Below are 24,767 nucleotides of genomic sequence, written 5' to 3'. Positions count from 1 at the left end.
TAGCCGGAGTAGCGCTTAGTATTTTGGTCTGGTCAGCCTGATTTCTCACCCTGGCTTTGTCTCTCTTTCAGTATTCCCCCAGCATGACGATGAGTGTGTGATTTCCCTCCCCCTCCTCCTCTCCAGGATAAAGAGAGTCAGCTGCCGTTTGGAGGATCTCAAAGAATTATGCAAGAAGAAGCTAGGTGTATTGGCAGGGAGACGTGTGGCGGGGGCCAAAACCCCAGGTTTAGTTTCATGCAATAAAAAGGCTGAACTTTTTATTCCATAAAACATGAAGGACAAAACTTAAAATATTTCAAGACATGACAAGATCCTTCTTTGTGCAGAAGGGTTTATATATGTACATGACACTTCTTTTTGGAAACAAATGGAAGCCTCTAGCACCCAACTCCAATCTCTTTGCTTTGTTCTTTTAAATAAAAACAAAAACAGAACCCTGTTGTATGTTTGTGCCGTGCGACACCAGGAAGCTAGTCTAGATATGAAATCTCATGTTGTCTCTGTTGTAGTCATTTTTTAAATAAACTGGACAGTTTACAATGGTGGTTTTCGTTCAGAAGGCCTGTTTTTTTTTTTTCTGGTTTTGTTTTTTTCTTCTATTTTTCTGTTCATTTGCAGCACAACGCTTCCTCCTCCAGTAACAAGATCTGCTTGTGGAAGAGACTCCACCACCTCGTTACAAACTTGTTAATGCAGGTGACCCCTTATAGGATCACATCCTCGAATTAATTGTGATCTTACTATCTGTGACTGTGGCATGCACTGTGTTAGTCTTTCCCCCCCTCTCAGAATACAAGAAGAATTCTCTGTCCCTCCCTTCCTGAGAGTCCTTGAGCTGGTTCACTACAAAAACAGATTTTTTTAAACCCACCGAAAGAAAGGAGAAAGAAAGGGTTAATCTGACCTGGGACTCTGAAACCGTGATCTCCAGCTACCTTTGGTTCGTTTGGTTTTTCTTTTGTTGTTTTGTTTTGGTTTAAGATGTGCTCTTGTCAGGGTTTCACTTCTCTATGGTTTGGAACTGGATGGAGATATTTTTTAAGTAATTATTGTTGTTAAAAATGTATCCTTGCTATTCTGTAGGCTCGCTCCGTAATACAAAATAAAACGAATCAAAAGTTAAAAATGCCCTTCCTTCCCGTGGGAGAGGGGACTGCAGAGAAGCAGCAGGCAAGCCGGGCAAAGCGACACTCGCCGGAGTTTTGGGATCTCTGTACATTACACTACCCTGTAGTTGGTCTTTGTTTTTCTAAATCTCCATTTCTGCTCCATGTATATCATATTATGTAAAATATTATCTCCCTGGATTGACCCTTGTGCGGATTATTGAAAGCATTGTATCTTGTTTCAGTGTTTTTTCTTACCTTGTAGTCTGGTTCTAAAATAAGAGAGGGGAAAAAAGTAATTATTATACATTGTAGTTTGTGTACGATATTTGTTGATAATGTTTTATTAAAGGGATGTCTTTTTTCCGCACCCCTTCATTGAAATGTTTTTGGGAACATTTGGCTTGTTTTTATTATTCTGACTGCAAGACATGAGATGACAAACTTTTTTTAGTGTGTAATATGAATTTTTTTAAATGTTTGCCTTCTTTTTCCTAGGCATTTTAATTGTGCTTTACCTGTAGAAAGTCGCGGGGTAGGGAGGGTGGGTGGGAGGGATGGGGGTCTAAGGGTGTCAGTCTCATAGTTACAGTCAGGTTAATATTTTAAAAGTAATGATAAGAAATAACCGAATGAAGATTTGTTGCATTGCAAATAAGCCCCTGGGCTCCAGAAGGGGTCGACTCTTTTCTTTTTCCGCCTTCCATCTCGTTCAGGGTTTTTTTTCCCTTTTTTGTTCTGATGTGAGGAAATGAAAGGACCGGTTTTAATGTATTTTAAAATGAATAGCTAAATTATTGTCTTCATTGGTATGGGATGGTTTTTTTGAACGAAACGGTTCTCCTCCTTCCCCCCCCCCCCATGCTGTAATAAATATCGACATAAACATTTGATTTCAGCTCTCCGCAGTTTGTTGCTGGCGTTGGCCGCGAGGCGGGCGCGCGCTTCCGCCGCCGCGTTCGGTGAGAGCGGAGGCGCGGGGGGCCGCGCAGGCAGCGGGGGGCTGCCGTCCCCTCCTCTGCCCCCCGCGAACGGGCACCGAGCCCGGCGAGCCGCGGGGTTACGGCGCGCGAGGCGGTTCGCGGCCGGGGCAGCCGGCGGGCGTCACGGGGGCCGCGGCGGGCAGGACCCGGTGGTCCCCCCGGCGGAGGTGGGACGGGACCGGCACGGGCTTGCCGGGCGGGAGAGCTGCGGCACCGGGTGGCCCAGGTGGAGGGGAGCGAGTGTGCAAGTTCCTCCGGAGCCGGATCTTTCTGCCGAGGTTGGCCCAGCTCGCTGGGAGGTTTGGTCTGACGGCGCCCGCTTGGTTTTCTGCTACGGGCTTGGAAGAAAGTTCGGTGGCGACAGGTTCGGTTGGCTCCGAAATGCTTTTAATGTGGGAAAACCTTTGCTCTTCCCTGCATTGCGCTACGGCCATACGGCTGGGCTGGGCTGGGCGTCCTGTCCCGGCGAGCAAAGCTCCATGCCGGCTTCCCTCGCCGGGAAGGGCTGCCGGCAGGACGTGCAGGGCAGCTCGACGCGCCTCTCGCCGCGAGGGCCATTCGGGCGCTCTCTCTCTGCCCGGGGAGCCCGGAGGAGATGGGACACTCGCCTGCGCTGAGGATCGCTTCCCATGCAGCGTGTTCACCCACGGGTCAAGCAGGCAAGCGGAGCAGGGAAGCCGAGGGAGAGGAGCTGGGCTTTGCTACCGTCTCTTGCTGGAGCCTGGCACCACTGCTGAGTAAGGTAAGCAAAGGAGGGGAAGAGATGCAAGTGTTACCTTTAAATAGATATAGATATGTGTGTGTATACTTGCTGGGAAAGGGCTGGCTACACCTCAGAGGATTTGATGTGTGCATCAGGGGAAGATCAAACTCCAAACTCTGAGAGGTTTTCTTGTGATACAGCTATTCCAGAAAGACTCCAAAGTCACTGTCCTGCCCTTGCGTAATCAGAACGAGCTGATCTCTCTTTAAAGCAGCCTCTCAAAAGAAATTTGTTTCTATGCATGGATCTTGCCTTCTACAGGGAAACAATCTGCTCCCAGGTTTTTGCTAAGCTGGCTTCTGGGTCGGATCGGTTCAGAGAACATGGCAGCAGTTTGGAAAATATTTGGACTTTTTGGTTCTTTAGATGGTGGTTTCAGTTGCTGGTGCCTGGAAAAACTCCTGTCTGAAACTCCGTCTCTGCACTCAGCTAGTTCAGCCGAGATAAGGTTGGCTTGACTTTTATAGCTGCTTTCCCTCTTGGTAGAACAGTGCAAATCTGGGCTGAGCGCTTGCCGTGCTGTTAGATGTCCGGGAGCGCTGCAGCCTGGGGTTGAGCATCAGGGAGAGGAGCTCCATCCCGCAGCAGGACCTGACAGCAGGTTTCTCGCTTCAGTATGTGAAGCAAGAAAAGTTCAGTCACTCGCTGGCTGCCTACAGGGCAGAGGGGCACGATGGGCAGTTCTGCACCATTGCGTTGCGTGTCTAGAGGGTTTAGGAAATAATACCCACAAAAATCAACCTGCCTGCAGAGGCCACCAGCATGTAACCAAGCAGCAGCGAATGTCAGAAGAGCTTGGGTCTGTCTGCAACCGTTGGTGCCTGCGCAGATTTGCCACTGCTGTGAGTTAAGGCTGCACGTGTTCTCAGATGGGTTCAGCAGACAAAAGGGGTGGGAGGCAGCACATCATCGCTCAGGGTCCGGGCTGCTCCCGCGGCGTGAGCCAGACGGGCCCCGCGTCGCAGCAGCACGGCGCGGGCAGGCCTCCTGCCGTAGCACTCCGGCTGCCTCCGCGCCGGCTGCCAGCTCTCGCCCCGCCAGGCCCTGCCCAGCCGACGTGACCGAGCACAACAACTGCCGGCGTTCCTGGCTGTTGTGCTTTTATTACACGGCGCAGAGAAACCTTTCCTGGTGGTTCTTACTGGGTTACAGGCTAATTTTATTAAACACAGAGAGGCGAAACTGCCAAGTTCCCTCCTCTAAAAGTCTCCTGAGCCCAACCTAGGGATAATTGTCTCCCACATTAGTTTTCATTAAATTAAATGCGGGAGGAGGATAGGAACAACCAGGGGTTCCGGTTTGAGGACGGCATGTACTCGCTAACACTATTGACACAGCCCGTAGAGTTTGATTTTCGTACCAGGCGCGATTCAAGGCAACGTAGCGTTTAAGAAACAATTCTCCCCTTGAACGGCGTACGGGATTCATCGCGCAAAATGTTTGATCTGAGCCCTGTATACCTGTTGAAACAGTTCAAATAGGAGATCAGTGAGTGGGAGCAGCCTGAAAAGCCTGTCACGAATGCTCTCAAAGGTCCCCGGGGGACAGCCTTAGAACTGTCACGGTAGCGTGGCAATTGTAGGAGGAGGTATTTGTCTCTGTTCATAACAGAGGGAAACAAGGGAAAGCAGGAGCATGGTGAGAATACTGATTACTCATCATTCCCAGGGACGAGCCTTTGAGTTGGCTTTGAGGCCAACTTGCCAGCAGCCTCAGGGCAACGCGTGCCCTCTGCAGCTGCAGATCCTCAGGTGACAGAAGGGCGCTCCCCTCTGCTGGGGTGGCTTTTGGTGCCTCTTCCCTTTGCTGTCTTTTTCAGCGAGTCCCAAAGAACCCATCCTGGTAGAGGTGGTGGCTGCACACCCAGGAACGCAGCTATTAGGGGCTTTGGCGAAGAACGGATGACCAACCGTGCACCCCCAGTGCAGGCTGGTGCCCATCTCCTGCCCACTTGCAACAGCAGAACTCTCCTCCTTGCAGCCAGGCACCTCCAGGTCTTCACTGCAGGCTCGAGTTGTCCTGTTCATGCATGTTCTGCTTCCCTTGACTGCCGTTCATTAAAAGTTAATGTCTGGCTCCTGGTCTGTGCTGAGGTAATGCCATTCATCTGCTGACAAGTCTTTATAACTTATTGATGCCAACCCAGATGTGCCTCTGTGACCCATCGTCCTTCTCTCATTCCCATCTCCCTGAGCTAGCCTCATTCCAGTAGGTCACCCTGGAGGACTGAGCAGGGGAGCTTTATCATGTGTAACGCGCGCGGAAAGACTAGAGTAACCCCACACGTGCACAGCTGTCTGTGCGAGTGGGGCTGCTCTGCAGAGGCTGCCTAGCTCCCAGAACGCGTATCTAGTGCTGCCCTGCACCACAACGGGCCAATCTTCGCCTCCAGCCTGGGTGCCAAGCTGGGAGCCCCACTCTGCCCACCTCGAGTTCCCCTCTTGGACTTCAGAGGTGCTTAACCAGGACAAAGATCAGCTGCTTGTTCCAGCAGCGTGTGAGAAGCGCTTCTCCCACCACCGCAGGTAAGACCAGCCGTGCCCTGAGCCGGGCCACAGTCTCACATGCTTCTCAATAGCCCTCCAGTCTCAAGTGACCTCCTGAGGCTTCTTGTAACTGAATCCAGTAGCTGAAGGGAGCTTGCTCCCCTGCTGACTGTCCAATGCCTCATTCCTTCTGCTGTCCTTGAAAGCTGCCCGTTTGCTCTCCCCTCACCCCACCCTCTCCATGCTCTGGCTTTGTGTCTGCTCAGTCTTGGAGAAGCAGGACTCCAACTTCACTTACTTTCTCCCATTCGACTGCCTGTCCTAACAGCACTTTCTTTGTGGAGAGAGAAAAACATCTAAAGGGATTTTGGCTCTTGTCCATGGAGACCATCCTCACAGATTCCTGTGTCTACTAGACGCACGAGAGGTGTCTCATTTCTGGCAGCACAGACTTTCAAGCAGTGAATCTTTTAGCACTCTTTCGTAGTGAGGCAAGGCCCTGAGCACGTGAAACCGGGCTGCTCAGGAATGCGAACATGGCTGCAACTGCAGCGCTCGCTGCTCTGCAGGGTTGTCTCCCTAACAGGGGTAATGACCCCGAGCGGGAAGGGCAAGGGGACATGCACAGTCTCTGAGGGCTGTTGCCTAGACCTGTTCAGTGGGGTCTGTGCTGTTGGCTCTCTGCTGTTGGCTCTCTGCTAAGAAAGAAATATCTACTGGAACTGCCTACCATACCTATTAAAATATATTCCTAAACAACTAGGTGCAGATTACAGATTTAAATAACATTTAAATAGATGAGCTGAATTAGGCATCCCTTGCGCAAGCAGAATTAACATAATCAAGATTGATACAACACTTAATAGATTATTTCTCTCTCCTCAAGCACTTTCTCCTGACTACTGAGTGATTTTTTTTTTTTTTATTTAATTTACAGAAGATGCATCCCAATTTATAGGGTGCAATTGTTGACTACTGAAAATCTGGTTTCTGAAATCAGCAGGGTAGAGTTGTTTGGTGGCTTCTGCGTGGCTTCTTGGGTCTCCAACACAAGACACTAAAGTGACACAAATTTCTTGGAAATATTCTCTTCCACACCTTGAAACAGCTCAGGCTGTCCCATTCCCTCCCACCTGCTGAAGGGCAGCAGTGCACAACTGCAAAACATTTCACATTTGGCTGGAGCTAATTTACCCTCTGTTTACAAAAAACACACTAATCTCCCATCTCAAAAGGAATACGCTGCCTGCTCAGTTAACTCTGTACGGCAGGAAGAAAATCTTCCTTTGTTTTGTTAGTGGCAAATACCAGCTACTAGGCACAAAAGTTTCGTGCCACATGCTACATCACTTTGCCAAAATGTACAGGTCTCTTCTCCAGTACTGGGGCACAGAGGAGCTGCGGTTCTACAGATCCAAAAAAGCACTCTCACGGATTAAGTGCTTCGGGAACTAAGAGCGCAGGCCAGCACGTCTTCCCGAAGCAGCTAGAAAAGTAAAACCCAGGCAGAATGACAAAGGCATCTTCTATAGACAACAGAGGAATTGAAAGCAAACTCACAAAATAGATTCAAGTCTAGCTCTGTGCAGAGCCCATGGTGAGCAGGACCTGAGCAGAGGAATAACGAATGGTTTGTGTTCCTTCTAGGCAACAGTGGAAAAGTCCAGAAGGAAGCATTTGATGACCCTCTAACTGCATACAAGAGGTGAGCCCCTAAAATAAAAAAATTTCTTCATGCACAACTTGATTTTTTTAAAAATTTACTTTGAGTAACAATATAATTTATTTTGGAAGGTAAATCAATCCACCTTTCTTTAGTTATGTGATGTTCTGGCAAAGAGAAGCAGTAGGTACAGTTGGAGGATTTTCATTTGAGTGGAATTTCACACAGTTCCATGCAAATACAGTGCCAGAAACTTCTTGAATGTGTCTGGCTGGAAGCCATATATTCCAGTGGGCTTCTGCAGAGAAAAGACATGGACGCTCAGTTTGCAGAGGAAGCGATTAATGTAGACAAACAACGACTAAATATGCTTGAATGAGACTTCAGACGTGGCAGCCTCCAAACCGTGCTAGACCCTTCCATGTGGGGAGGGCAGTGGGCAGGTATTTCCACTGCTACGAATCTTAAACCCCCCCTTGCCCATCAAGCTGAGAAGCCTCCCACTGTAACCAGCGCTGACAGTACTAGGCTCTATTTACTTTACAGCGAAGCTGACAGTTGCATGTAAGCACTTCCTTCATCAGAGCCCAAGTTGATTTTAAACAAGCATATTATGAGCTGGTAGATTACAGATGGGGACATCTTTATGTAGGAGTTTATATTAAGCTTGGCACGCAGCTTGTACGCTAAGCAGTACATCAGCAGTACAAATACTCCCCGTCAGTAACACCTGCTTAAGACTCTCCAGTAAGAGCCGCTGCCTGTGTCAGCTCCCTCCGACCGGTTTAGAACCCGCACTGCAGCTCTGCCCCAGCTCCCAAACCTCCAGCACGGCGAAAAGGGTAAGATTTCCAGGAGCTATTACCACCCCCAGCACCACCACCAAACTGGTCTTTTCGTTCCTGTTTGCTTACCGTAACAACTCTCTTCTTGACTTCTGGAATACACTGGGCTTTTTCATACAGCTGCTGATCAGGGTCAATCCAGACTAGATTTTTAACGCCATCGCTAGAGACAAAGTCTGTTGTATTTAACTGGAACACCATGAACTGGAAAAGCTGGCCATCTGTGCCAACACTCTGCACCACTACTGGCTGCTCCAAAACCTTGGGATCGTTCTAGGAAAGAAGGCAGGGGGGAGGGGGAGGGGAGCGTTTGAAAAGCCAGTTACCACAGAAATTGTACAAGTAGTTGCTGATTCTGCATCTTCTACTTGGTTCAAAGCCAAGATTTTAATAAGTTTATTGTTACCTTGCCCAGAAAATTACTCTAGTCAAACAAGTTTTGAATGTAGATTTTGTATTTTAATTAAAATTCCTCCTTCAACCAGCAATGAAGTATCAATTTAAATACTGAGATGTGGGACGGGTTAGTTTTCTGTTAAACCTACTCCCCAGTTCCTACCTATTAGTACTCTAACACACGTTATATCGTGAAGACGCTCACTGCTGAGAGATGGCTTTCTGAATGAGGACACATCACTAACCACACATACCTGAGGGTTAGTGCTGGACCTCTGGACTGGGAAGTCACTATCTAGTAATGGCAGCGCTGCAGATATGAGAACTACCGTAACCTGCCACGGCAAGGGAATTCCACAACTTCATCCGCGAGCCGCAACACTACAGAAAGAGCAAGGGCCTGGCAAGCCAGCAGCAGCCTCGGATACGTACCCCGTACAGCATCTTAGCCTTTGCCAGCGCGTTGCCAAAAGCAAACATCATCATTTTAGCCCGAAGCTGTTCTGGTCTGAACCTGTTAGTACGAATGTTGGCCGATTCCAGGAAGTACAGGGTGTGAGGATGAGGGTATGGATAACCACCTCTAAAACCTAAATGGCAAATAACCATGTCAGAAACAGCTCAGTAAGGGACTACAGCCACGTTTTCTCCTGTATCTTCAAGGGCTGTTAAAGCAATTTGCCTGAATCTAAGTTTTTCTCCACAGCACTACTTATGCCACAATATCCTCACCACCAGCCACAGGAGCGGAGCACTTGCGCTGTGCGTCCTGTGCCCAGCTCCTCTGTCCCTTACTCCCACCCACCCCCACCCACAGCCCTCCGGCAGGAAGGCAAGGACTGCATGTTACCCTGAACGCTTCGTCTAACAACAAATTATCGTCCAGCTGCTGGACTTACCTGTATCATCGAGCTCTCTGTACACATTCACTTCCTGAAGATCAATTGTCGGAGAGATGGGATAGAAGGTCTCTAGAGCATGTTCTTCAGTGGCTGCTACCTCGTCCTTGGAGGCCACTGGTGGTATTGGGGCCATGGAGTTGAGAAGTATTCCATTCAGGCCGCGGACCTGAAGGAGAAACGACTCTGGGGAGGGAACACGAGGCTGTATTCAAACATCACTGAAGTAAATAAGCAAAAGATGTACCCTTCCTTTGGGCAACAGTACTCCAACAACTCCTTGTTCTGCACGGCTCACTCCCCCCCGCACCCCCAACTAATCCTAAGTAGTAACTTAGTTGTAGGTTCTTCCACATAAAATACCAATACTAATTGCTGATGTTACTTCCCTAACTGAGGGCACTCAGGAAAGACAACAGTACAGATTTTGGACACAAACTAATTAAACAATCAGGTCTAAGACCTGATTATAAGGTTCAAATACAGGTTCTCTTCCCCCACCATTGTGGTTTTGGTATTCTCTAACACTGTGATTCAGTCACCTCAGGGCAAGGATCCTGTCATCCATGGCTGCCTATACTTACAGCACGATTTAAAACTGAAATAATTGGTTCCAGAAATTGCTTCATTTTCTCCAAGTCCTCAACTTTCACGCTAGTGACTTTGTTACCCCTCTCATACCAATGAAAAGAGCTAAATGCTCTCCACCACAGCAGCTACTAACCTCTTTCCCATGTAGCTGCTATCCTGTAGTTTCTAGCCAACATTCTTTTAGCCAGAGAAGGATTCTTCATAGTCATTAACCGACATAAATGTAGCAGGTCTTCAAAGAGTACAGGGCTTCGGAATGAGAAAAAAAATAGTTACATAAAATAAAAATGTTATCATAATGGGGGACAGATTCTTATGGGTCATGAACACTATAAAACATTACTGTGTGTAAAATATATAATAGTGTAACACTTCCAAACAGTTAATACAGATTTGAGATTAATATCCAACACACCAGCCCTGTTCCAAGTTGGCAGAGGTAATGCTTGCCATTAGTTACTTAAAAAATTGATATTCTGCATCAGCTAGAATTAGATTTCAAATAGAAACACAGACCCATGGGCCAGGAGAAGCTTTCATATAAAGTATGTGTTTATGTTTGTGCTACTGTCAATATTCAGAACTGTGGGGGGGTTTGGGGGGTTATCTTGGGGGTTTTTTCAGGCTCACAACCTGACACAAAGGCTGTCACAGTTTTGCACAGTAAGTGAACCTGTCAACAGTACATCAATATAAGAATTTTCTTCATAGTGTTAAAACTTCAGTTCTTTTATTGTCTGCTTGATGAAAAGCTCTGCTAAAGCCATAAACACGCAGTGGAAGAATCTTCTTATGATCGAGAACTTACCAATACTTCTCTCTGTTGGGAGCAACTTCCGTAGTCTCCCAGAGCCGCGCGTGCGAGATCGCATGCTTTACCCTCTCATCCTGATCCTCAAGCTGGCTAGCGGGATCGTCGACGATGCTCAGCACGGGCGGCGGTAAGCCTTGCACTAACTTGGTCTTGGTGAGCCAGAGCGCCTGCCGAACTCCTTGGAGCGAAAGCAAAAGGATGTCACCGAGGTTCCCAGGCAGGTTTAGAGCGCGGTTAGCTAACGAGGCAGGGCAGCCGCGTCAGTGTCTGTTTTTGCACGTTATGCGAAGGGAAACACGGGCATGAGGCAAGCGCGGACGTGGGGCTGAAACCTGCCTGGGCACCCCGGGGCGGCGCTGACGGGGGCTGGAGGTGACAGGAAAGGGGGCGACAGGGCTGAGGGAAGGAGGCAACAGAGCGACCGGGCCCCGGGGGGCGCGAGGGGCCACGGCCCGGCGGGAGGCGCCGGGGGGGCCCGGTACCTTCCAGCATGCGGCTCCACTGGTGGCAGACGTGGCAGGCGCGCTCCTTGCGCAGCGGCATGTCCTCGTAGCGCGGCCCCGGCGAGTGCCAGGGGTGCCGCCAGCCCCGCTCCCAGGGCGGGAAGCGCGGCCGCGCCAGCCCGGGCACGAAGTGCTGCCGCCCCGCGTAGGTGACCGCGTCCAGCTCCACCTGCTCCCGCACCGGCCGCCGCTCCACGGCGCGCGCCAGCACCTCGGGCGGCGGCCCGCGGGTGGTCCAAGGCGTGCGCGGCGGCGGCCCGCGGGGCCGCGAGGCGCCCGAGGGCGTGATGATGCCGCGGGCGAGGCCCGGCAGCGCCGCCGCCGCCGCCCGCCGCAGCGCCATGGCCTCGCCGCCCGCCTCAACGGCAGGGCGCCGCCATCTTGCCGGCGCGCGCGGGGCACGCCGGGAGCGCCGCCCGGCACTGACGGCAGCGCCCGCCAATGGCGGCGGAGGGCGCCACCCCCGCCGCCGCGCTGGCCCCGCCCACTGCCCGGGGTAAGGGAGCGTCGCCAAATTCCGAGGCGGCCGCGCGGCCGCGGGTGAGGGGCGCCGGGGTGAAAGGCAAATGGCGCGTTGGTAAGTGGTGAAGCGGGGGGAGACAGGAGACTCCCCGCTTGTGCGAGGAGGGGAGTTGGGAGACGGCCCCTCTCCGGGGGCCGGGGGCGCCGCCTGGTCCGCAGAGACCCCCTGGGTGGGGCAGGGCCCGTGTGCCCCCCCCGTCTTCCCCCAGGCCCCCCCAAAGCACCCCTATTGCCTCCCAGATGCCCTCTATGGGCCCCTGCCCACCCCCAAAGTACCCCCATGTGCCCCCCAGCACCCCCATGTGCCCCTGCCCACCCCAAAGCACCCCTATTTCCCCCAGCACCCCCATGTGCCCCTGCCCACCCCAAAGCACCCCCATGTGCCCCCCAGCACCCCATGTGCCCCTGCCCACCCCCAAAGCACCCCCATGTGCCCCCCAGCACCCCATGTGCCCCTGCCCACCCCAAAGCACCCCCATGTGCCCCCCAGCACCCCCATGTGCCCCTGCCCACCCCCAAAGCACCCCCATGTGCCCCCCAGCACCCCATGTGCCCCTGCCCACCCCAAAGCACCCCCATGTGCCCCCCAGCACCCCCATGTGCCCCTGCCCACCCCAAAGCACCCCATGTGCCCCCCAGCACCCCATGTGCCCCTGCCCACCCCAAAGCACCCCCATGTGCCCCCCAGCACCCCCATGTGCCCCTGCCCACCCCAAAGCACCCCCATGTGCCCCCCAGCACCCCCATGTGCCCCTGCCCACCCCAAAGCACCCCCATGTGCCCCCCAGCACCCCCATGTGCCCCTGCCCACCCCAAAGCACCCCCATGTGCCCCCCAGCACCCCATGTGCCCCTGCCCACCCCAAGCACCCCTATTTCCCCCAGCACCCCCATGTGCCCCTGCCCACCCCAAAGCACCCCCATGTGCCCCCCAGCACCCCCATGTGCCCCTGCCCACCCCAAAGCACCCCCATGTGCCCCCCAGCACCCCATGTGCCCCTGCCCACCCCAAAGCACCCCCATGTGCCCCCCAGCACCCCCATGTGCCCCTGCCCACCCCAAAGCACCCCCATGTGCCCCCCAGCACCCCCATGTGCCCCTGCCCACCCCAAAGCACCCCCATGTGCCCCCCAGCACCCCATGTGCCCCTGCCCACCCCAAAGCACCCCCATGTGCCCCCCAGCACCCCCATGTGCCCCTGCCCACCCCAAAGCACCCCCATGTGCCCCCCAGCACCCCATGTGCCCCTGCCCACCCCAAAGCACCCCCATGTGCCCCCCAGCACCCCCATGTGCCCCTGCCCACCCCAAGCACCCCCATGTGCCCTCCAGCACCCCATGTGCCCCTGCCCACCCCAAGCACCCCCCATGCACCCCCCCAGCCCACTCTCTATTTACCCCTGCTCCCCCCAGCGCCCCGCCTGCCCCCTCTCCCCGGGCCGTGGGGCGCGCAGGCCAGTGTGGGGTGCCCAGCCCCGGTTCGGGGTGCTCGTGGGGTTCGCGGGGGGCTGGCCCCCAGGAAACAGCCCCGAAACCTGCGTAGAGGGGCCCGAGCACCCGCCCGCGCCGCAAGCCGAGCAGGCCAGCCGGCCTCCGCAGGAGCCAGGGGCTTCGCTGGGGGAAGGCAGAAAAAACGCGGCCAAATCCCGGTTCCCGCCCTCTCGGCTAAGGACGGGCTCTGTCTTCGGCTTTGGTCAAACCTCAAAAAACGTCACCTCGACTGGTCGCCTAAAGCAGAAAACAGCCAAAGAAGCCGCGGCGTACGAACGTGGCGAGCACCGCCAGCTCGCGTGAACCGCCGGGGCCGGGAAGGGGTCGCTCGGCACCTCCCGGGCCCGCGCCGGACGCACGAAACCAGGGTCTGCTCTTGCAGATGTTCATGGCAGTGTTTCCGGCCTCCTTTTCTCCCCTGCAAAATTAGAATAATCGCACTTCTGTCGCAGGGGCGAGGATTGATTAGTGCTCGCCCGGCGCCTTGGAAATGAAGCTGCTCCAAGCGCTAAGTGCTCTTTTCTTCAGCCTCGTCACCCGCGGTTTTATGATTTCCTCCAGACTTCCTTTTGTTTAAGTGATACAGATATAGATGTGCCTATCGCACAAAAATAACACAGCGCCCGAGCGGCCGGCGCTCTGCGTTTCGTTCGAGGCGCATTCGCGAGGCGAAGCTCTGCCTGAGCCCGGGGCAGCGGCGGGAAATAAAAACCGCTCGCCACGCGCTCCGGGTCCTTTCCCGCTTGTTTGAGTTTTGAGCCAGGCTTAAACCTGCTGGTGAACCAAAGCGCCCGGTGAGCCGGGCGGCAGGTTTTCAAGGCGTTTCTGCCCGAGGCGGCCGAGCTGCTCTCCCCCTGGAACCGCCTTTGAAGGCGCGCTGGCGTTTTGCAGCGGCAGCGAGGACGACTGGGCAGCGCTCCGGCCCCGGGAACCGGCCCCGTCCCAGTGCTGCGGCGGCGGCTGCCGGCCCTGCGTCTACGACGCCTACGAGGAAGCGCTCGCGCGGTGGGAACGGGCCCGGGCAGCGCGGGACACGAGCCTCCTGGCGGAAAAGGAGCGGCAGGTCGGTTTGTCCTCGCCAGCCCCTGGGGCTGCTGCTCTGATGGGGCTCGTCAGCGCTTGGGGTTGGGAGGGTCAGCGAGGGACGGGGCGACGGGTCAGAGCGGTGCCCGAAGCCATGGACACGTATCCCGGTCGGACAGAGCAAACCTCGGGGAGGAGTGGGAATAGGCCGGAGACAAAGGCGACCGTAATTTTCTCTGCTGCTGATTTCCTTGGAGAAGTTCCATTTTCCTGAACTCTCTCATTTTCCCTGTTTTGTAGATTCATATTCTGAGGATGAAAGGAGTTAATATTGCATGCAGCGGAGCATTCAAGTAGTTGTCTTTGCAGTGTAATTTTAAGATTGTCAGTGCCCTTTTACATAAGATTAACTGTGCTGGATAAAGGAAAAATGATTAGTGGTGAAACAGCTAACGATATTTCCTATCCAAAATGGTCATCGGTAGGTTTCGAAGTTGCCCCCAAAGCAGCGCTCAGCCCTTTAGCGGTATTATTTTTGTTTGTTTCCAGGCACGAGAAAATGATTGCAATCAGTCGTAATAGGATGACCATGCCGTAAGGTGTAAAAATGTAATTGAACAAAGGGGGAAAAAAAGTGAGCTCCCAAAGTACATACTGAAGAACCCGATAATGAATCCGCGGAGAGCTGAAATTTGTGCTGGGCCCTAGCATTTAATACACGTTCTTCTGGAGCGCTGGGTATCTCCAGCACTAAATTAACGCACGCATTTGCTTCAAAAGAAAAATGAAATAATAAAAGACATCGTCTAACCAAGTAATTATTTATTGTTGTTCTTGCAGAGCAATAATTCAGAACTAAATCCAGATACATTTACTGCATTCAGCATAAGCTCAGTGGAGCAGCTAACAGAGGACACCTACCAGTACAAATTTGAATTACCAGGAAATAGCAGTCTGCGATTGAGTTTAGGACAACACATCGTGTTAAGGTATTGTTCTCCGTGCTAGTTAAACAGGCTGCATTATGTAACCTAATATGTAGGTTTTTGCCAATAGACAAAGGCTTCATGCCAAGGAAATCATAATTTCTATACCTCCACAATGATGCAGATGAAAGAACTTGTGAGCTCGTTAGCTTTACTAATTTCATGGTAAAAGCCATTCCAAAGCTATATTTTTCTTTAGTATTATCCTTGTGTTGCTGGGTCGGAAAGAACTAGGTGTGATTAAGAAAATCCATTTGTGGAAAGAAAGAGTCAAAGAATAGATGCTTAAAAGCGATGATTGACTCCATCGTGTTGGGATGAAGGCAATGAACTGCGCTAAGCCCAGAGCTTGGGATTTGGGCCTTGTTTCTCGGGGTAGCTCCACACCCGTGGTGTCGCATCTGATGTCCAGGCATTTCGTGACTGATTTCAAGCGAAACAACTCTCTTGTGTAGTTTATTGCTTGCCAGAAAGGAGCTGCTTGGGAGAAGTTTATGTCTCTCTCGACCATCTGTGGTGATCACTGTCAGATAGAAAAAGCCATGTTAGGATGCCGTTGATCTGTATCTGTTGACGTTATTGTACGTTAACAGCTGATGCATACAGCTGGCTGGCTGTTGAAAGCACTCGCTTCTCTGTCCGGCCATTTCTCGTAACATGGCAGCGGGAAGGTTGGGTCACTTCAGTCGATTACCATCGCCAGCAGTAAAGAGCGGGATGGATCTATCCCGTGGAAGGAGAAGCCTTGCAGTAAAGTACAGTGTGTATTGACACGACTTCAAGGCTGTGCCCTAACTTTCCTTGTTTAATTAGCAAACAGAGCAAGAAAGGCAGTCCCCAGCCCAGAAGGGATAGCAAACCAATAAAGCATCTCCTCCTTCCTTTGCACATTCAGCTGCTCCTTACAAAGCAGCTCAGATGTCCTTCCGCTGATGTGTCCAAGAGCGGAGAGCGTGGTACAGCCAGGGCCACCACCGGGAGAACAGAAGGCGCCTTTACCAGTTACGTTCCCCCTAGATTTTTACCGCCCCCAGGGAAATGTTTTGCATCTGTGCGCAGCCCGCGCCGCTGGGGAGACTGTCTGCTGCCTCCCGCAGCTGCTAGACGTGGCCGATCTCCCCGGAGAGGAGGGACGTGCTGGTAATAACGTTACAGAGGCTGCCTGTGTTTTTCTCCTCAGAGGAGTGGTGAACGGTTTGGAAGTCCAGCGAGCCTATACTCCAATTAGCCCAGGGAATGCAGAAGGTTACTTTGAAGTTTTAATAAAAGTAAGTAAGCCTATACAACATAGATTAGAGTCTAAGGTGCTGGGGACTGTGTTTTCTTTTAGGAACCGAGCACGCTCTCAGCATATCAAGTGAGACTGCATCAAATCCCTCATGGACTGTTCCTGAAGCAGTTGTGCTTTGCTGATAAAAATTGCTTTTTTTTTTCCCCCCCACAAAACGGAAAGCAGAGGAAGGTGACACACAAACAAGTGCTTTGCAGCAGGAGCCCCGTTAAGCGCTTGAGCGAGCCTCTGGGGAGCCTTGCTATTGCCGCTGCGGAAAGAGGTGCCCATTCCACTTCCCGGGTTTCATTTTACCTTCTCAATCTGTCACTGAAATCGCACCCCGCTGTCAGCCCAGCTGATCCACTGATTTGGGGAAATCTTTGCGCAGCCCTTACCCTCCCTGCTGTGCTTAAAGCAAAGGAGACTCCTCGGAGCAAAGGAAAAGTTTTGATTTGGGTGAAAAACATAGATGCCCACGGAGCAAAGACGTAGCCCGTGGGCACGACGGGGTGCATGGGGTGGCAGAGCCCCGGGCTGGGCGAGTGTCCTGGCCCTGCTGGCCACGACCGCAACAGGTGAACTTGGCCGGAAATTTTGTCTGAATACAGCCTGCAGGGCACTTACAAGTAATTGTTTTGCATAGAGAATATCAAATTCCAGGAGGTTTTTCTGTTATTGTATTTGTATGTCTTTGCTGGTTCCTTGGGGGCGGACACGCGCGTCGGTACAGGTGTGAAATTCGGAGTGCTGGGTGTCCCAGGCGGCTCGCAGAGCCTGACCGTTCGTCCTCTGCCTGTTTTCCAGGATTTCACGTTTTGGGGGTTCATTACGCGTTGCATGATCGGATACAAACCCTGTTCTTTAGAAATGTGTACAGTGCCTATAAGTCACCTGTGGGAGGGTCGTTTCACCATTCTTGTGGCAACTGGTGTGTGGCAGGGGAGAGAAATGCTGCATTTGAGTTGCATTAATAGGACACGTTCGCAGGATGACTGTGAAATTTCATGTATACTTGCTTATTACTCACAGGTTTTGCATTTCAATAATAATAGTAATGATTGCAATGATACCTTTCCTTTATATAGACCCTTTCATCCCAAAGGGAGCTGTAGTTATTCTCTGGCAGGGACAAAAGAGGTTGGTAACACCCAGTGTAAAGCAGCCATTTTTATAACCCACTCTGTAGGTTGTGCTATATTTCATACTATTCAGGCAATTTTGGAAAGTACTATATTATTATTATTATTATTACTATGCAATCCAAGCACTGTTCAAACCCTTCTGTCTCCTGTTATTATAGCATTGCATTTGTGATACTGCAGTTAAGAGTGAGGGAGTTGCCATTTACAGAGCATAACCCTCTTTTTGAGTGATTTTATAATGTTAGGGTTTTTCTCCTTGTAAAACTGGGTGTAGAAGTTTTCCCCCAGGAGATAATTATTTTTTCTTTTTATTTGGAAAAAAATCTTTTTAAACCCCCTCCATCACTTCTCCTTTCAATTTTGGGAAATAATTTTGGTGAAAGAAAGATTGTTTTAGTTTCCATTACCCCGGTCCGTTGGGAACAGGCAATAAGCGGGGCTGACTTTTCCGTTCTGGCCTTGGGTTTCCATATGTATTTGAAGAAGGCAGGCATCAAATACCGCTGCTCCGACGTCCTGCACGCTCTTCGCGTGGGACGGAGCACCTGCCCAAAGCCCTCTGAACGCGAGCTGTTGCCGGCAGTAACTCAGAGCATCTTATTTAAGCGAGGCTGTTAGGAGGTGAGGAGCACCTCTGGCTTTGCTGGCTAGCACCGCTTGCAGGCGCGGAGCACGCTCGCCCTCGCGCTCTCTCCCTGCCTCTCTGCCGTTTACCGGTTTCATTTGCCCACCTTGCCGTTCGGTGGCCAGCCGAGGCGCTGGGGCGGGGAGCTGGGCTTCTGCCCGAATGCCCCCGAATACCCGCTTCTTTCAGATTATGCAGTCGGGAGCCTTCGGCGGCTTTTATCGCACCCCGTCTTCCCACCTCCGGTTGGGGTGCTCTTTCTCGGGTTTCTCGGTGGCGTCGCTCCTGCCGGCGCGTCGGCTCGAGAGGGTCGGAGCGGCCGCGGTTCTCCCGCCTCCTCCCGCCGCCTGCGGCTCTTCTTCCACGCACGTTCCTCCTCCCTGGCCGCGGGGTCCTGACGATTACCTAGAGCGACGCGGCTGCTGGGGTGGTCCCGCCGTTTTCGGGCCTCTCCCCGCTCCGCTGTTTCTGGCAAGCGCTGGCCCTTTCTCATCAGTCACGAGCGAGGTGAGCATTCCTGCAGGCAAAAGCCTGGATAATATTTTTCGTGCCTGGCAGAGAGTAAGGCAGTTTTTCTGCTAATATCTTTCTTCCGTGAGGCCAAAATAACTTTTTTTTTTTTTTTTGAAAATTCAGAGGCATACCTCAACATCCAGATGCTCTGTTCCAAAAACAGAGTATTATAAATGAGAAACCTGACTTTGGGTCACTACTTGTATCAATACACAGCATCTGAGAGACTGAAATAAAGCAAAAACTATGCAGTGTTTATATAACTATCAGTACCCGGAGGGCATTTGCAGACCCCGTACTCTGAGATTTGGAGAACACTTGAAGGCTTGGGCTGTGCTCTGCATTCAAGACACACTTCTCTGTGTGCTTTGTAAGCAAGAGCTCTGCTGTGCTTTTTCCAGTTTTGGAAAATCCAGACTGCATGAGAGTGGATTATGTTTACATTATAGTCAAGCTGGAATGGATCCAATATGATTTAATTTAAATGTCTTTGTTTGGGGTATAACTTTGAATTATTTTTCAAATAGAATGATCTTTCTTTTTAAATGCATGAAATGTTTTTTGCCCCCTTCTTGTTTAAATGTAGATAACTTTATAATTGACTTTAAGCTGGGAAACTTTCCAACAGAGTATAATTATTCTTTTCTTTTGTGCAATGTTTTTTATTAGTGCTATGAAGCTGGGCTAATGTCACAATACATAAAAACCTGGAAAAAAGGAGACATGGTCTTTTGGCGTGGGCCGTTTGGAGGGTTCCCATATCGACCTAATAAGGTTAGTTCCCTAAGAGACATGGGATGTTTCTGCTTGTGGCAGCTAGCTTATTCCAAAGGGAAGACATCAACTTGATTACTGTTTTCATGACTATTTTAGGAACTTCCCAGGTCACTATGCAGTAGCACAGCAGTCAGTTGGAGAAAGTACACCTTGTTGGACTGCAGAATATTTAAGAAATAAGAGGAGAGGGGGGTGGGCAGGAGAGACTGGAAAATATTAGCAAGGCTCTTTGGGCATCCCTTGCATTAGAAGTTCTTGCCGTGTTAAACTGCGGGAGCTTATTTTGCGCCAGCAGTGAGTGCAGACTGGGTTTTCCCTTGTTTGGATCATGTTGCTGTTTTGTGACTGAGCACGGTGGAGAAGAGGTGTTGATCTTTTTCTCTCCTGGGTATTCCCCGAGCTGTAGCAGCTCCAGTGAGGTGTTGCGTCAGCCAGCCGCTCTGCAAAGGTTGGTCCCACCTACTGATAGGAGCCTTGCTGCAAAGAAAGGCAGATCCAGTTTCAGGGGAAGGTTTCTCACACACACTAATTTGTTTACTTAATTCTGACCTTTCAAATGGGAAGCAGAATTGAAACACTGGTCATTTAAGATCTCAACACCCTTTTTTTTCCTTCTTTTTTTTTTTTTAATTAAAAATAGGGCTGTAAAATGCCAGTGGCCAAACTCCATGCAAAGCGATTGTGTTCTGTTTCCTGAAATACCCTCCCTGCTGGTTTTGGCTATTATTCGCTTCTGTTCTTTAAGCTTTGAGATACCATTAGGGACAGAACATTCCTGCGGTGCCCAGAAGCAGCGACGTTCGGGGGCTGGCTGGGTGATCCTTGTACATGCAGTTTGCAAATCACCTTGCAATAACTTGTTGTAGAAGAACTGTTAATTGTTTATAAATTGTAACAAAGGTCCTGAATGTGAGTGTCATAGTAAAATTTCCTTTTACCTCCATTTGTTGCTAAGTAGAATAGGATTCAGATTCAGGCGGATCAGATCCTCTCACAATAAATTTCCTGGTCAAAAGACAGCACAAGCGGCTGCTGCCTTCCCACCGTCAGCCTCCTCCGACAGGCTGCTGCTCATCGGGGTAGGTGGGGTGGGAACGGCAGAGCCCATTTCCTAGCCAGGTAGCCACACTTAGGGCTTGAACGGGTGAGATTTTACAGACTGCTAGTTCTCACCGACTCTGAATAGCTAAACCTTTGGGAAGTATAAAGGAAATCATTTCAAGCTCAGATGGATATGTACGTAAAAGATGTGCTCTAGCTTTCAGTGAAGGTAGTAGGAGCTGGACTAGGCCACACAGGTAGCAAATCCGTTTGGACATTATTCATGCCAATAGCTTTTCTGTTGCATGTGGTTGCATCCCACTTCTGGAAGTCCTTTGGCCTCCAGCACCGCAACGGCTCGTATCTGACTGCATGGGGTTGGGGCTACGCAATACCTGGCGATGGTGAATAGGCGAAAAATGATTTAAGCAGTGAGGCCCCAGAATAGGGGCTTAATTCCCAGTTCTGGCCCTGGTACATCGGCTGAGCTGGAGAAAGTGCTGGGGATTTTCTCTCCTCCGGAGTGCTCTCCTGCCCAAACATCCCTGTCCTGCGCCTCTGCTGGGGCAGGTAAATGAGCAGAGTGAGCGTCCCCACCGCAGGCATGAAGTGCTAGGTATGGCGGGTAGTTCTTTGAGAAAAGTCAGATAATGCAGCAGGAAGATGAACGGATTAGGATGGGAAAGAAACCATTACCTCAGGGAACCTTCAGGATTGTACTTTACTGCTTCCAAGATTAATCCAGGATCGTTTCCAATGGGAAAACAACCCACAGTGGGTCAGCAAAGGGTACTGCTGAATTGGAACTGAAACACAGATGAGTTGAAATCAAGGCTAAAATCTGGAAACATGTTTATATTTGGATAAAATCCTTTTTCATTAGATTTGCTATATAAATCCTGAAAGTGCTGTCTTTAACCATGCATGGGTTTTGCAGAAAAATGCATTTTGAGATCTGAATGTACTGGTTCATGTCCTTCGGATATCTGATATGTTTGCTCATGAGGGACCCTATACCAGTGTGGCAGCAGGGAGGAACTGAGAACGAGGGCATTCGTTTACAAACGTGACGGTTCATTCAAAATCCTCTGCTTCGTTTTTAGTATGGAGAACTGCTCATGCTGGCTTCTGGTACCGGCCTCGCACCGATGCTTCCCATCCTCCAGTCCATAACGGAAAACGAAGAGGATGAAACCTTTGTAACTCTCGTTGGCTGCTTCCGTTCGTTTGGAAACATTTATTTGAAACCTCTTCTCCAAGAGCTGGCTCGATACTGGAACATCAGAATATTTTACGTCCTAAGCCAGGTAAAAAAACAGATGGGAAATTCATCTATGCGGGGATTCTGTGTGCTGAATTAACCCCTGTCGCCTCTGCTTTTACGTCAGTGTGATCTTAATTCTTTCCCAGTCAACAAGGCTATTTTGTGATCCAGTTGCTCCAGTTCTTAAATCTACATGTTCTCACACTGCTACCAATCTGGAGAATCTCAGGGAAGTGAGCATCATTGCTTGTCCCTCTTTACCTGCCTTGGTCGCTGTCCTCTTGGGAAGGACCTGCTGATTGATGTTCACCATTGATCATTATCCCCCCTGCTTCAGGTGACTGCTGCTGCACCTAAACATTTACGCAAAGAAAACTTGACTCTGAGAGACTCACAGCAAATAAACTACTTCTCCTTTCTTAATGCCAGTGCCTTAATCTGTCCTCATCTTTCATTCATTGCTCATGGCTGCAGCTTTCTGCTTCTGCGTATGTTAGCACCAACTTCTCAGCAATTATTTTTCCCAGCTGACCCATTTTCAAACTTCTGAAAGTTGCATCCCCCTCTGTAAAATTGTTTTCTATGCCAAATTCATGGGATGAGGGCATACCTCTCAGTGGTCTTATACTTTGAGCAGTCTTTTAGCTTTTCATTTGGTCCCAAAGTTGCCTTGTTCTGCACAGATATGGTAGTTGAAAATTATTTCCCTCAGAAATGAGTATTCATTGCAGGGAGGTTATAGAAAGAATTATTTATGCTGAGGGAATGAATCCCATTGCATTTTTAGTTTCTCAGATGAATCATTTTTTTATCTCTTGTGGTGGATCTGCCTCATACATTATGTTCCACATATGGCCTTGGCAGGTTGGGGAGACTGGGTATAGAGAAAAGTACTTGTGAACCGGCCACCTCCTCGGCTGACCTATAGGAGCGTAATCATTAATCATCTCTGGCAAAATAGCGTAGATACCCTTTTCAGGACAGTGCTGTCTCAAGAGCATGAGGAGGCCCTGAACTTCCACCCAGTGAAGAGCAAGAAGCCCATCTCACCCCGTCCACACTGTCTGCCCCACGTGTACTTCTCTCCCTTTCCTTCCCATTTCTCCTCTTAGCAGGTTTGTTGTAGTCCAACACTGAGTCACGGGTCTTCCCTTTTAGGATTACATACCTGTCTGTCTGCCTCAGTATTTCACTCCGCTGCCTGTCACCATCACATCTCACCACTTTCTGCTTCTCATTAACAGCAATAGGAGAGTCCCCACCAGATCTAACAGCATGGGATCTAACACTTCTCCTGTCACAGGATCAGAACTGTGTTTGGAGCAGGGTGGGCTTCTCTCGGTTGTTTTGTTTGAGGGAGATGGGACTGAAAGAGATTTGGGAATGGGAGAGGCAAGAGAGAGGAATAGACTTGGGACTTAGGGCTTGGGATAGAAGAGGCATGGTGGGAAGTGATTCTCAAAGGAGAAAGTTTTGCAGTGTTTCTTAGCAATAGTTACACTCTGGGTTTGTTCAGTCCCCTCTGAGTGAGCAGCCAGATCCCTTGGCAGAGAAGGGTTTGATGTGGGCTTTGCAATAGGGACACAGCTCTCAGGATGGGCCAGGTCTATCCAGAAGGAGTCATGGGGGTGAAAAGCCTCCTCTGAAGTACTGTGAGGGGACGTTAGAGATGTGGCTGTAAGCCATCAATTGTCCTTTTTACTGTGGCACCCTGCAACCTTTTGCCTTTTCAGGAAAGTTCACTGGAGAAACTTCCTTGGAGCTATCAGGAAAACACGTACACTGGTCGTCTAAATGAGGACTTGATGAAGACAATAATAAGTTCCTGTCGAAGAAAGCCATTTGTATTAATATGTGGCTCCTCTGCATTCAATGAAGATATGAGTAGATATTTGAAATCAGCAGGACTTGAAGAAAATTCCTGTTTTGTCTTTTAGCAGGATATTCCTCACTTAAGGAACCGCAGGCTGAGCCTTGGATATCCTTGTTTCCCTGCAGACACTGCTTCAAATCAGCCATCTCAATAGCTGGAATTTCTTGTGCATGTACTTTCATAGGCCTTTGGATCAAATACTTGTCGCCAGCATCATTCCCACTCTTGTGAGTGTTTTAAAGATCGAGTGTCATTCCAGATCAGCTGCTACAAACACCCGTGCCTCAGGGAACAGCATGGTAATTTTAATGGAAGTCTTCATGTGCAATTTCAAGAGAGAGAGTTCTTAAGGGTACTAAAAAGCACCCAAATAAACACCTTTGCTCTAATATGAAGACCAGTGACTTGCACTGAATTCCGTGTTAATGTGCAGTGGTATTGTGCCCTATTAGGTGTCCATTAGAGAGATTTAATCCATGGGGAGAAGACATTGTGGCTGAGGGACCAGCAAAGCATTGACACTCTGGCATCCGTGGGGTTCATTTTGGCTGTGCCGTTACCCTACTGGATGGTGTCAGGCAAGTCGTTCCAGTCGCTCCATGCCTCAGTTTCCCCTAATACACCATTATACAGGGGTGCAGGTACTGATCTCCTCTGGAAAGAGCCTTTCCAACCATTTATGGACAACACTGTGCACGTGCCCGTGTGCCCAGCACAGCCTGCATCGCCTGCGCTGCCCCCCAGCCCTTTGTACGGCTGCCTGGGGAGCCAGGAGCCTCCCCTAACCGCATCGGCACCGGAGCCGCTCTCTGCCAGGGAAGATGGGTGTTTGCTCTCTGTGTCCCCGAAGCGCTGTGTAACAACAGCCCTGCTTCACCGGATTGCAGCTCTCTCCAAATAAGCAGCTGTTCCCTTCTGCCACGGGACTTTGGCAGAGCAGGAGGGCTGCCAAGGCAGCCGTGCGGCTCACAGGAGGAGCACCCATGGGGCAGGAGCGCCGCGGGGCTTCACCGGGCAGAGCCGAGATACCCTCTGTCCACTCTTTTACCCTCTTAGGCCAGCGCGTTTACTAGTGGCACCTGGAAATACAGTCTGTCCACAGACCTCTGCGCTCTTCCGTTCATTCCCAGTAGCGTCCTGTGTTGGAAGTGCCCGGGGTTTGCAGGGTGATGACAAATGATGATGCT

The 24,767-nt window shown here is 50.7% G+C and overlaps 3 protein-coding genes across 8 annotated transcripts in view; 2 read left to right on the top strand and 1 right to left on the bottom strand.

The window, feature by feature from the left end:
- The window catches only part of SSBP3 (single stranded DNA binding protein 3), a 98,122-nt gene extending 97,943 nt beyond the window's left edge, over positions 1 to 179 (top strand). For all 5 annotated transcript variants that reach the window (XM_067301290.1, XM_067301288.1, XM_067301289.1 and 2 more), the window contains one exon: positions 72 to 179. In XM_067301290.1, the coding sequence (XP_067157391.1) occupies positions 72 to 101 (30 nt within the window). In that variant the 3' untranslated portion in view covers positions 102 to 179. The remainder of the gene's footprint in view (positions 1 to 71) is intronic.
- A 6,905-nt stretch (positions 180 to 7,084) lies between these two features.
- On the bottom strand, positions 7,085 to 11,395 carry MRPL37 (mitochondrial ribosomal protein L37). The gene is made up of 7 exons (XM_067301285.1): positions 11,032 to 11,395; positions 10,544 to 10,727; positions 9,869 to 9,984; positions 9,145 to 9,330; positions 8,678 to 8,835; positions 7,919 to 8,122; positions 7,085 to 7,302 (listed from the first exon to the last, which is right to left on the bottom strand). The coding sequence occupies exons 1-7, from the start codon at positions 11,393 to 11,395 to the stop codon at positions 7,225 to 7,227; spliced, it is 1,290 nt and encodes a 429-aa protein (XP_067157386.1). The 3' UTR covers positions 7,085 to 7,224.
- Positions 11,396 to 11,558: 163 nt separating this feature from the next.
- On the top strand, positions 11,559 to 23,980 carry CYB5RL (cytochrome b5 reductase like). 2 transcript variants are annotated; one of them, XM_067301283.1, is made up of 8 exons: positions 11,559 to 11,629; positions 13,955 to 14,126; positions 14,927 to 15,075; positions 16,253 to 16,340; positions 18,302 to 18,619; positions 19,295 to 19,399; positions 21,547 to 21,750; positions 23,441 to 23,980. In XM_067301283.1, exons 1-8 carry the CDS (start codon positions 11,619 to 11,621, stop codon positions 23,642 to 23,644), a joined length of 1,251 nt encoding a protein of 416 aa, XP_067157384.1. In that variant the 5' UTR covers positions 11,559 to 11,618; the 3' UTR covers positions 23,645 to 23,980. The 2 variants fall into 2 exon arrangements, with proteins under 2 accessions (XP_067157384.1, XP_067157385.1); XM_067301284.1 differs by lacking the exon at positions 18,302 to 18,619.
- Positions 23,981 to 24,767: the final 787 nt, after the last annotated feature.

The sequence above is a fragment of the Apteryx mantelli genome, chromosome 8 (assembly GCF_036417845.1).
Source record: "Apteryx mantelli isolate bAptMan1 chromosome 8, bAptMan1.hap1, whole genome shotgun sequence".
Taxonomy (NCBI): Eukaryota; Metazoa; Chordata; class Aves; order Apterygiformes; family Apterygidae; genus Apteryx; species Apteryx mantelli.
The sequence above is the reverse complement of the archived record's forward strand: the minus strand, read 5'-3'. Positions and strand labels throughout refer to the sequence as shown.

Bases quoted from the DNA above. Each gene is read 5' to 3' on its own strand.
- CYB5RL (XM_067301283.1), top strand. The intron at 16,341-18,301 runs GTAAGTAAGCCT...CGCTTCTTTCAG, and splicing joins ACTTTGAAGTTTTAATAAAA to ATTATGCAGTCGGGAGCCTT. The intron at 19,400-21,546 runs GTTAGTTCCCTA...CTTCGTTTTTAG, and splicing joins TCCCATATCGACCTAATAAG to TATGGAGAACTGCTCATGCT.
- MRPL37 (XM_067301285.1), bottom strand. From the start codon at position 11,395: ATGGCGCTGCGGCGGGCGGCGGCGGCGGCGCTGCCGGGCCTCGCCCGC. The intron at 9,985-10,543 runs GTAAGTTCTCGA...CTCATTCCGAAG, and splicing joins CCCAACAGAGAGAAGTATTG to CCCTGTACTCTTTGAAGACC. The intron at 8,836-9,144 runs GTAAGTCCAGCA...TTTGCCATTTAG, and splicing joins CAGAGAGCTCGATGATACAG to GTTTTAGAGGTGGTTATCCA.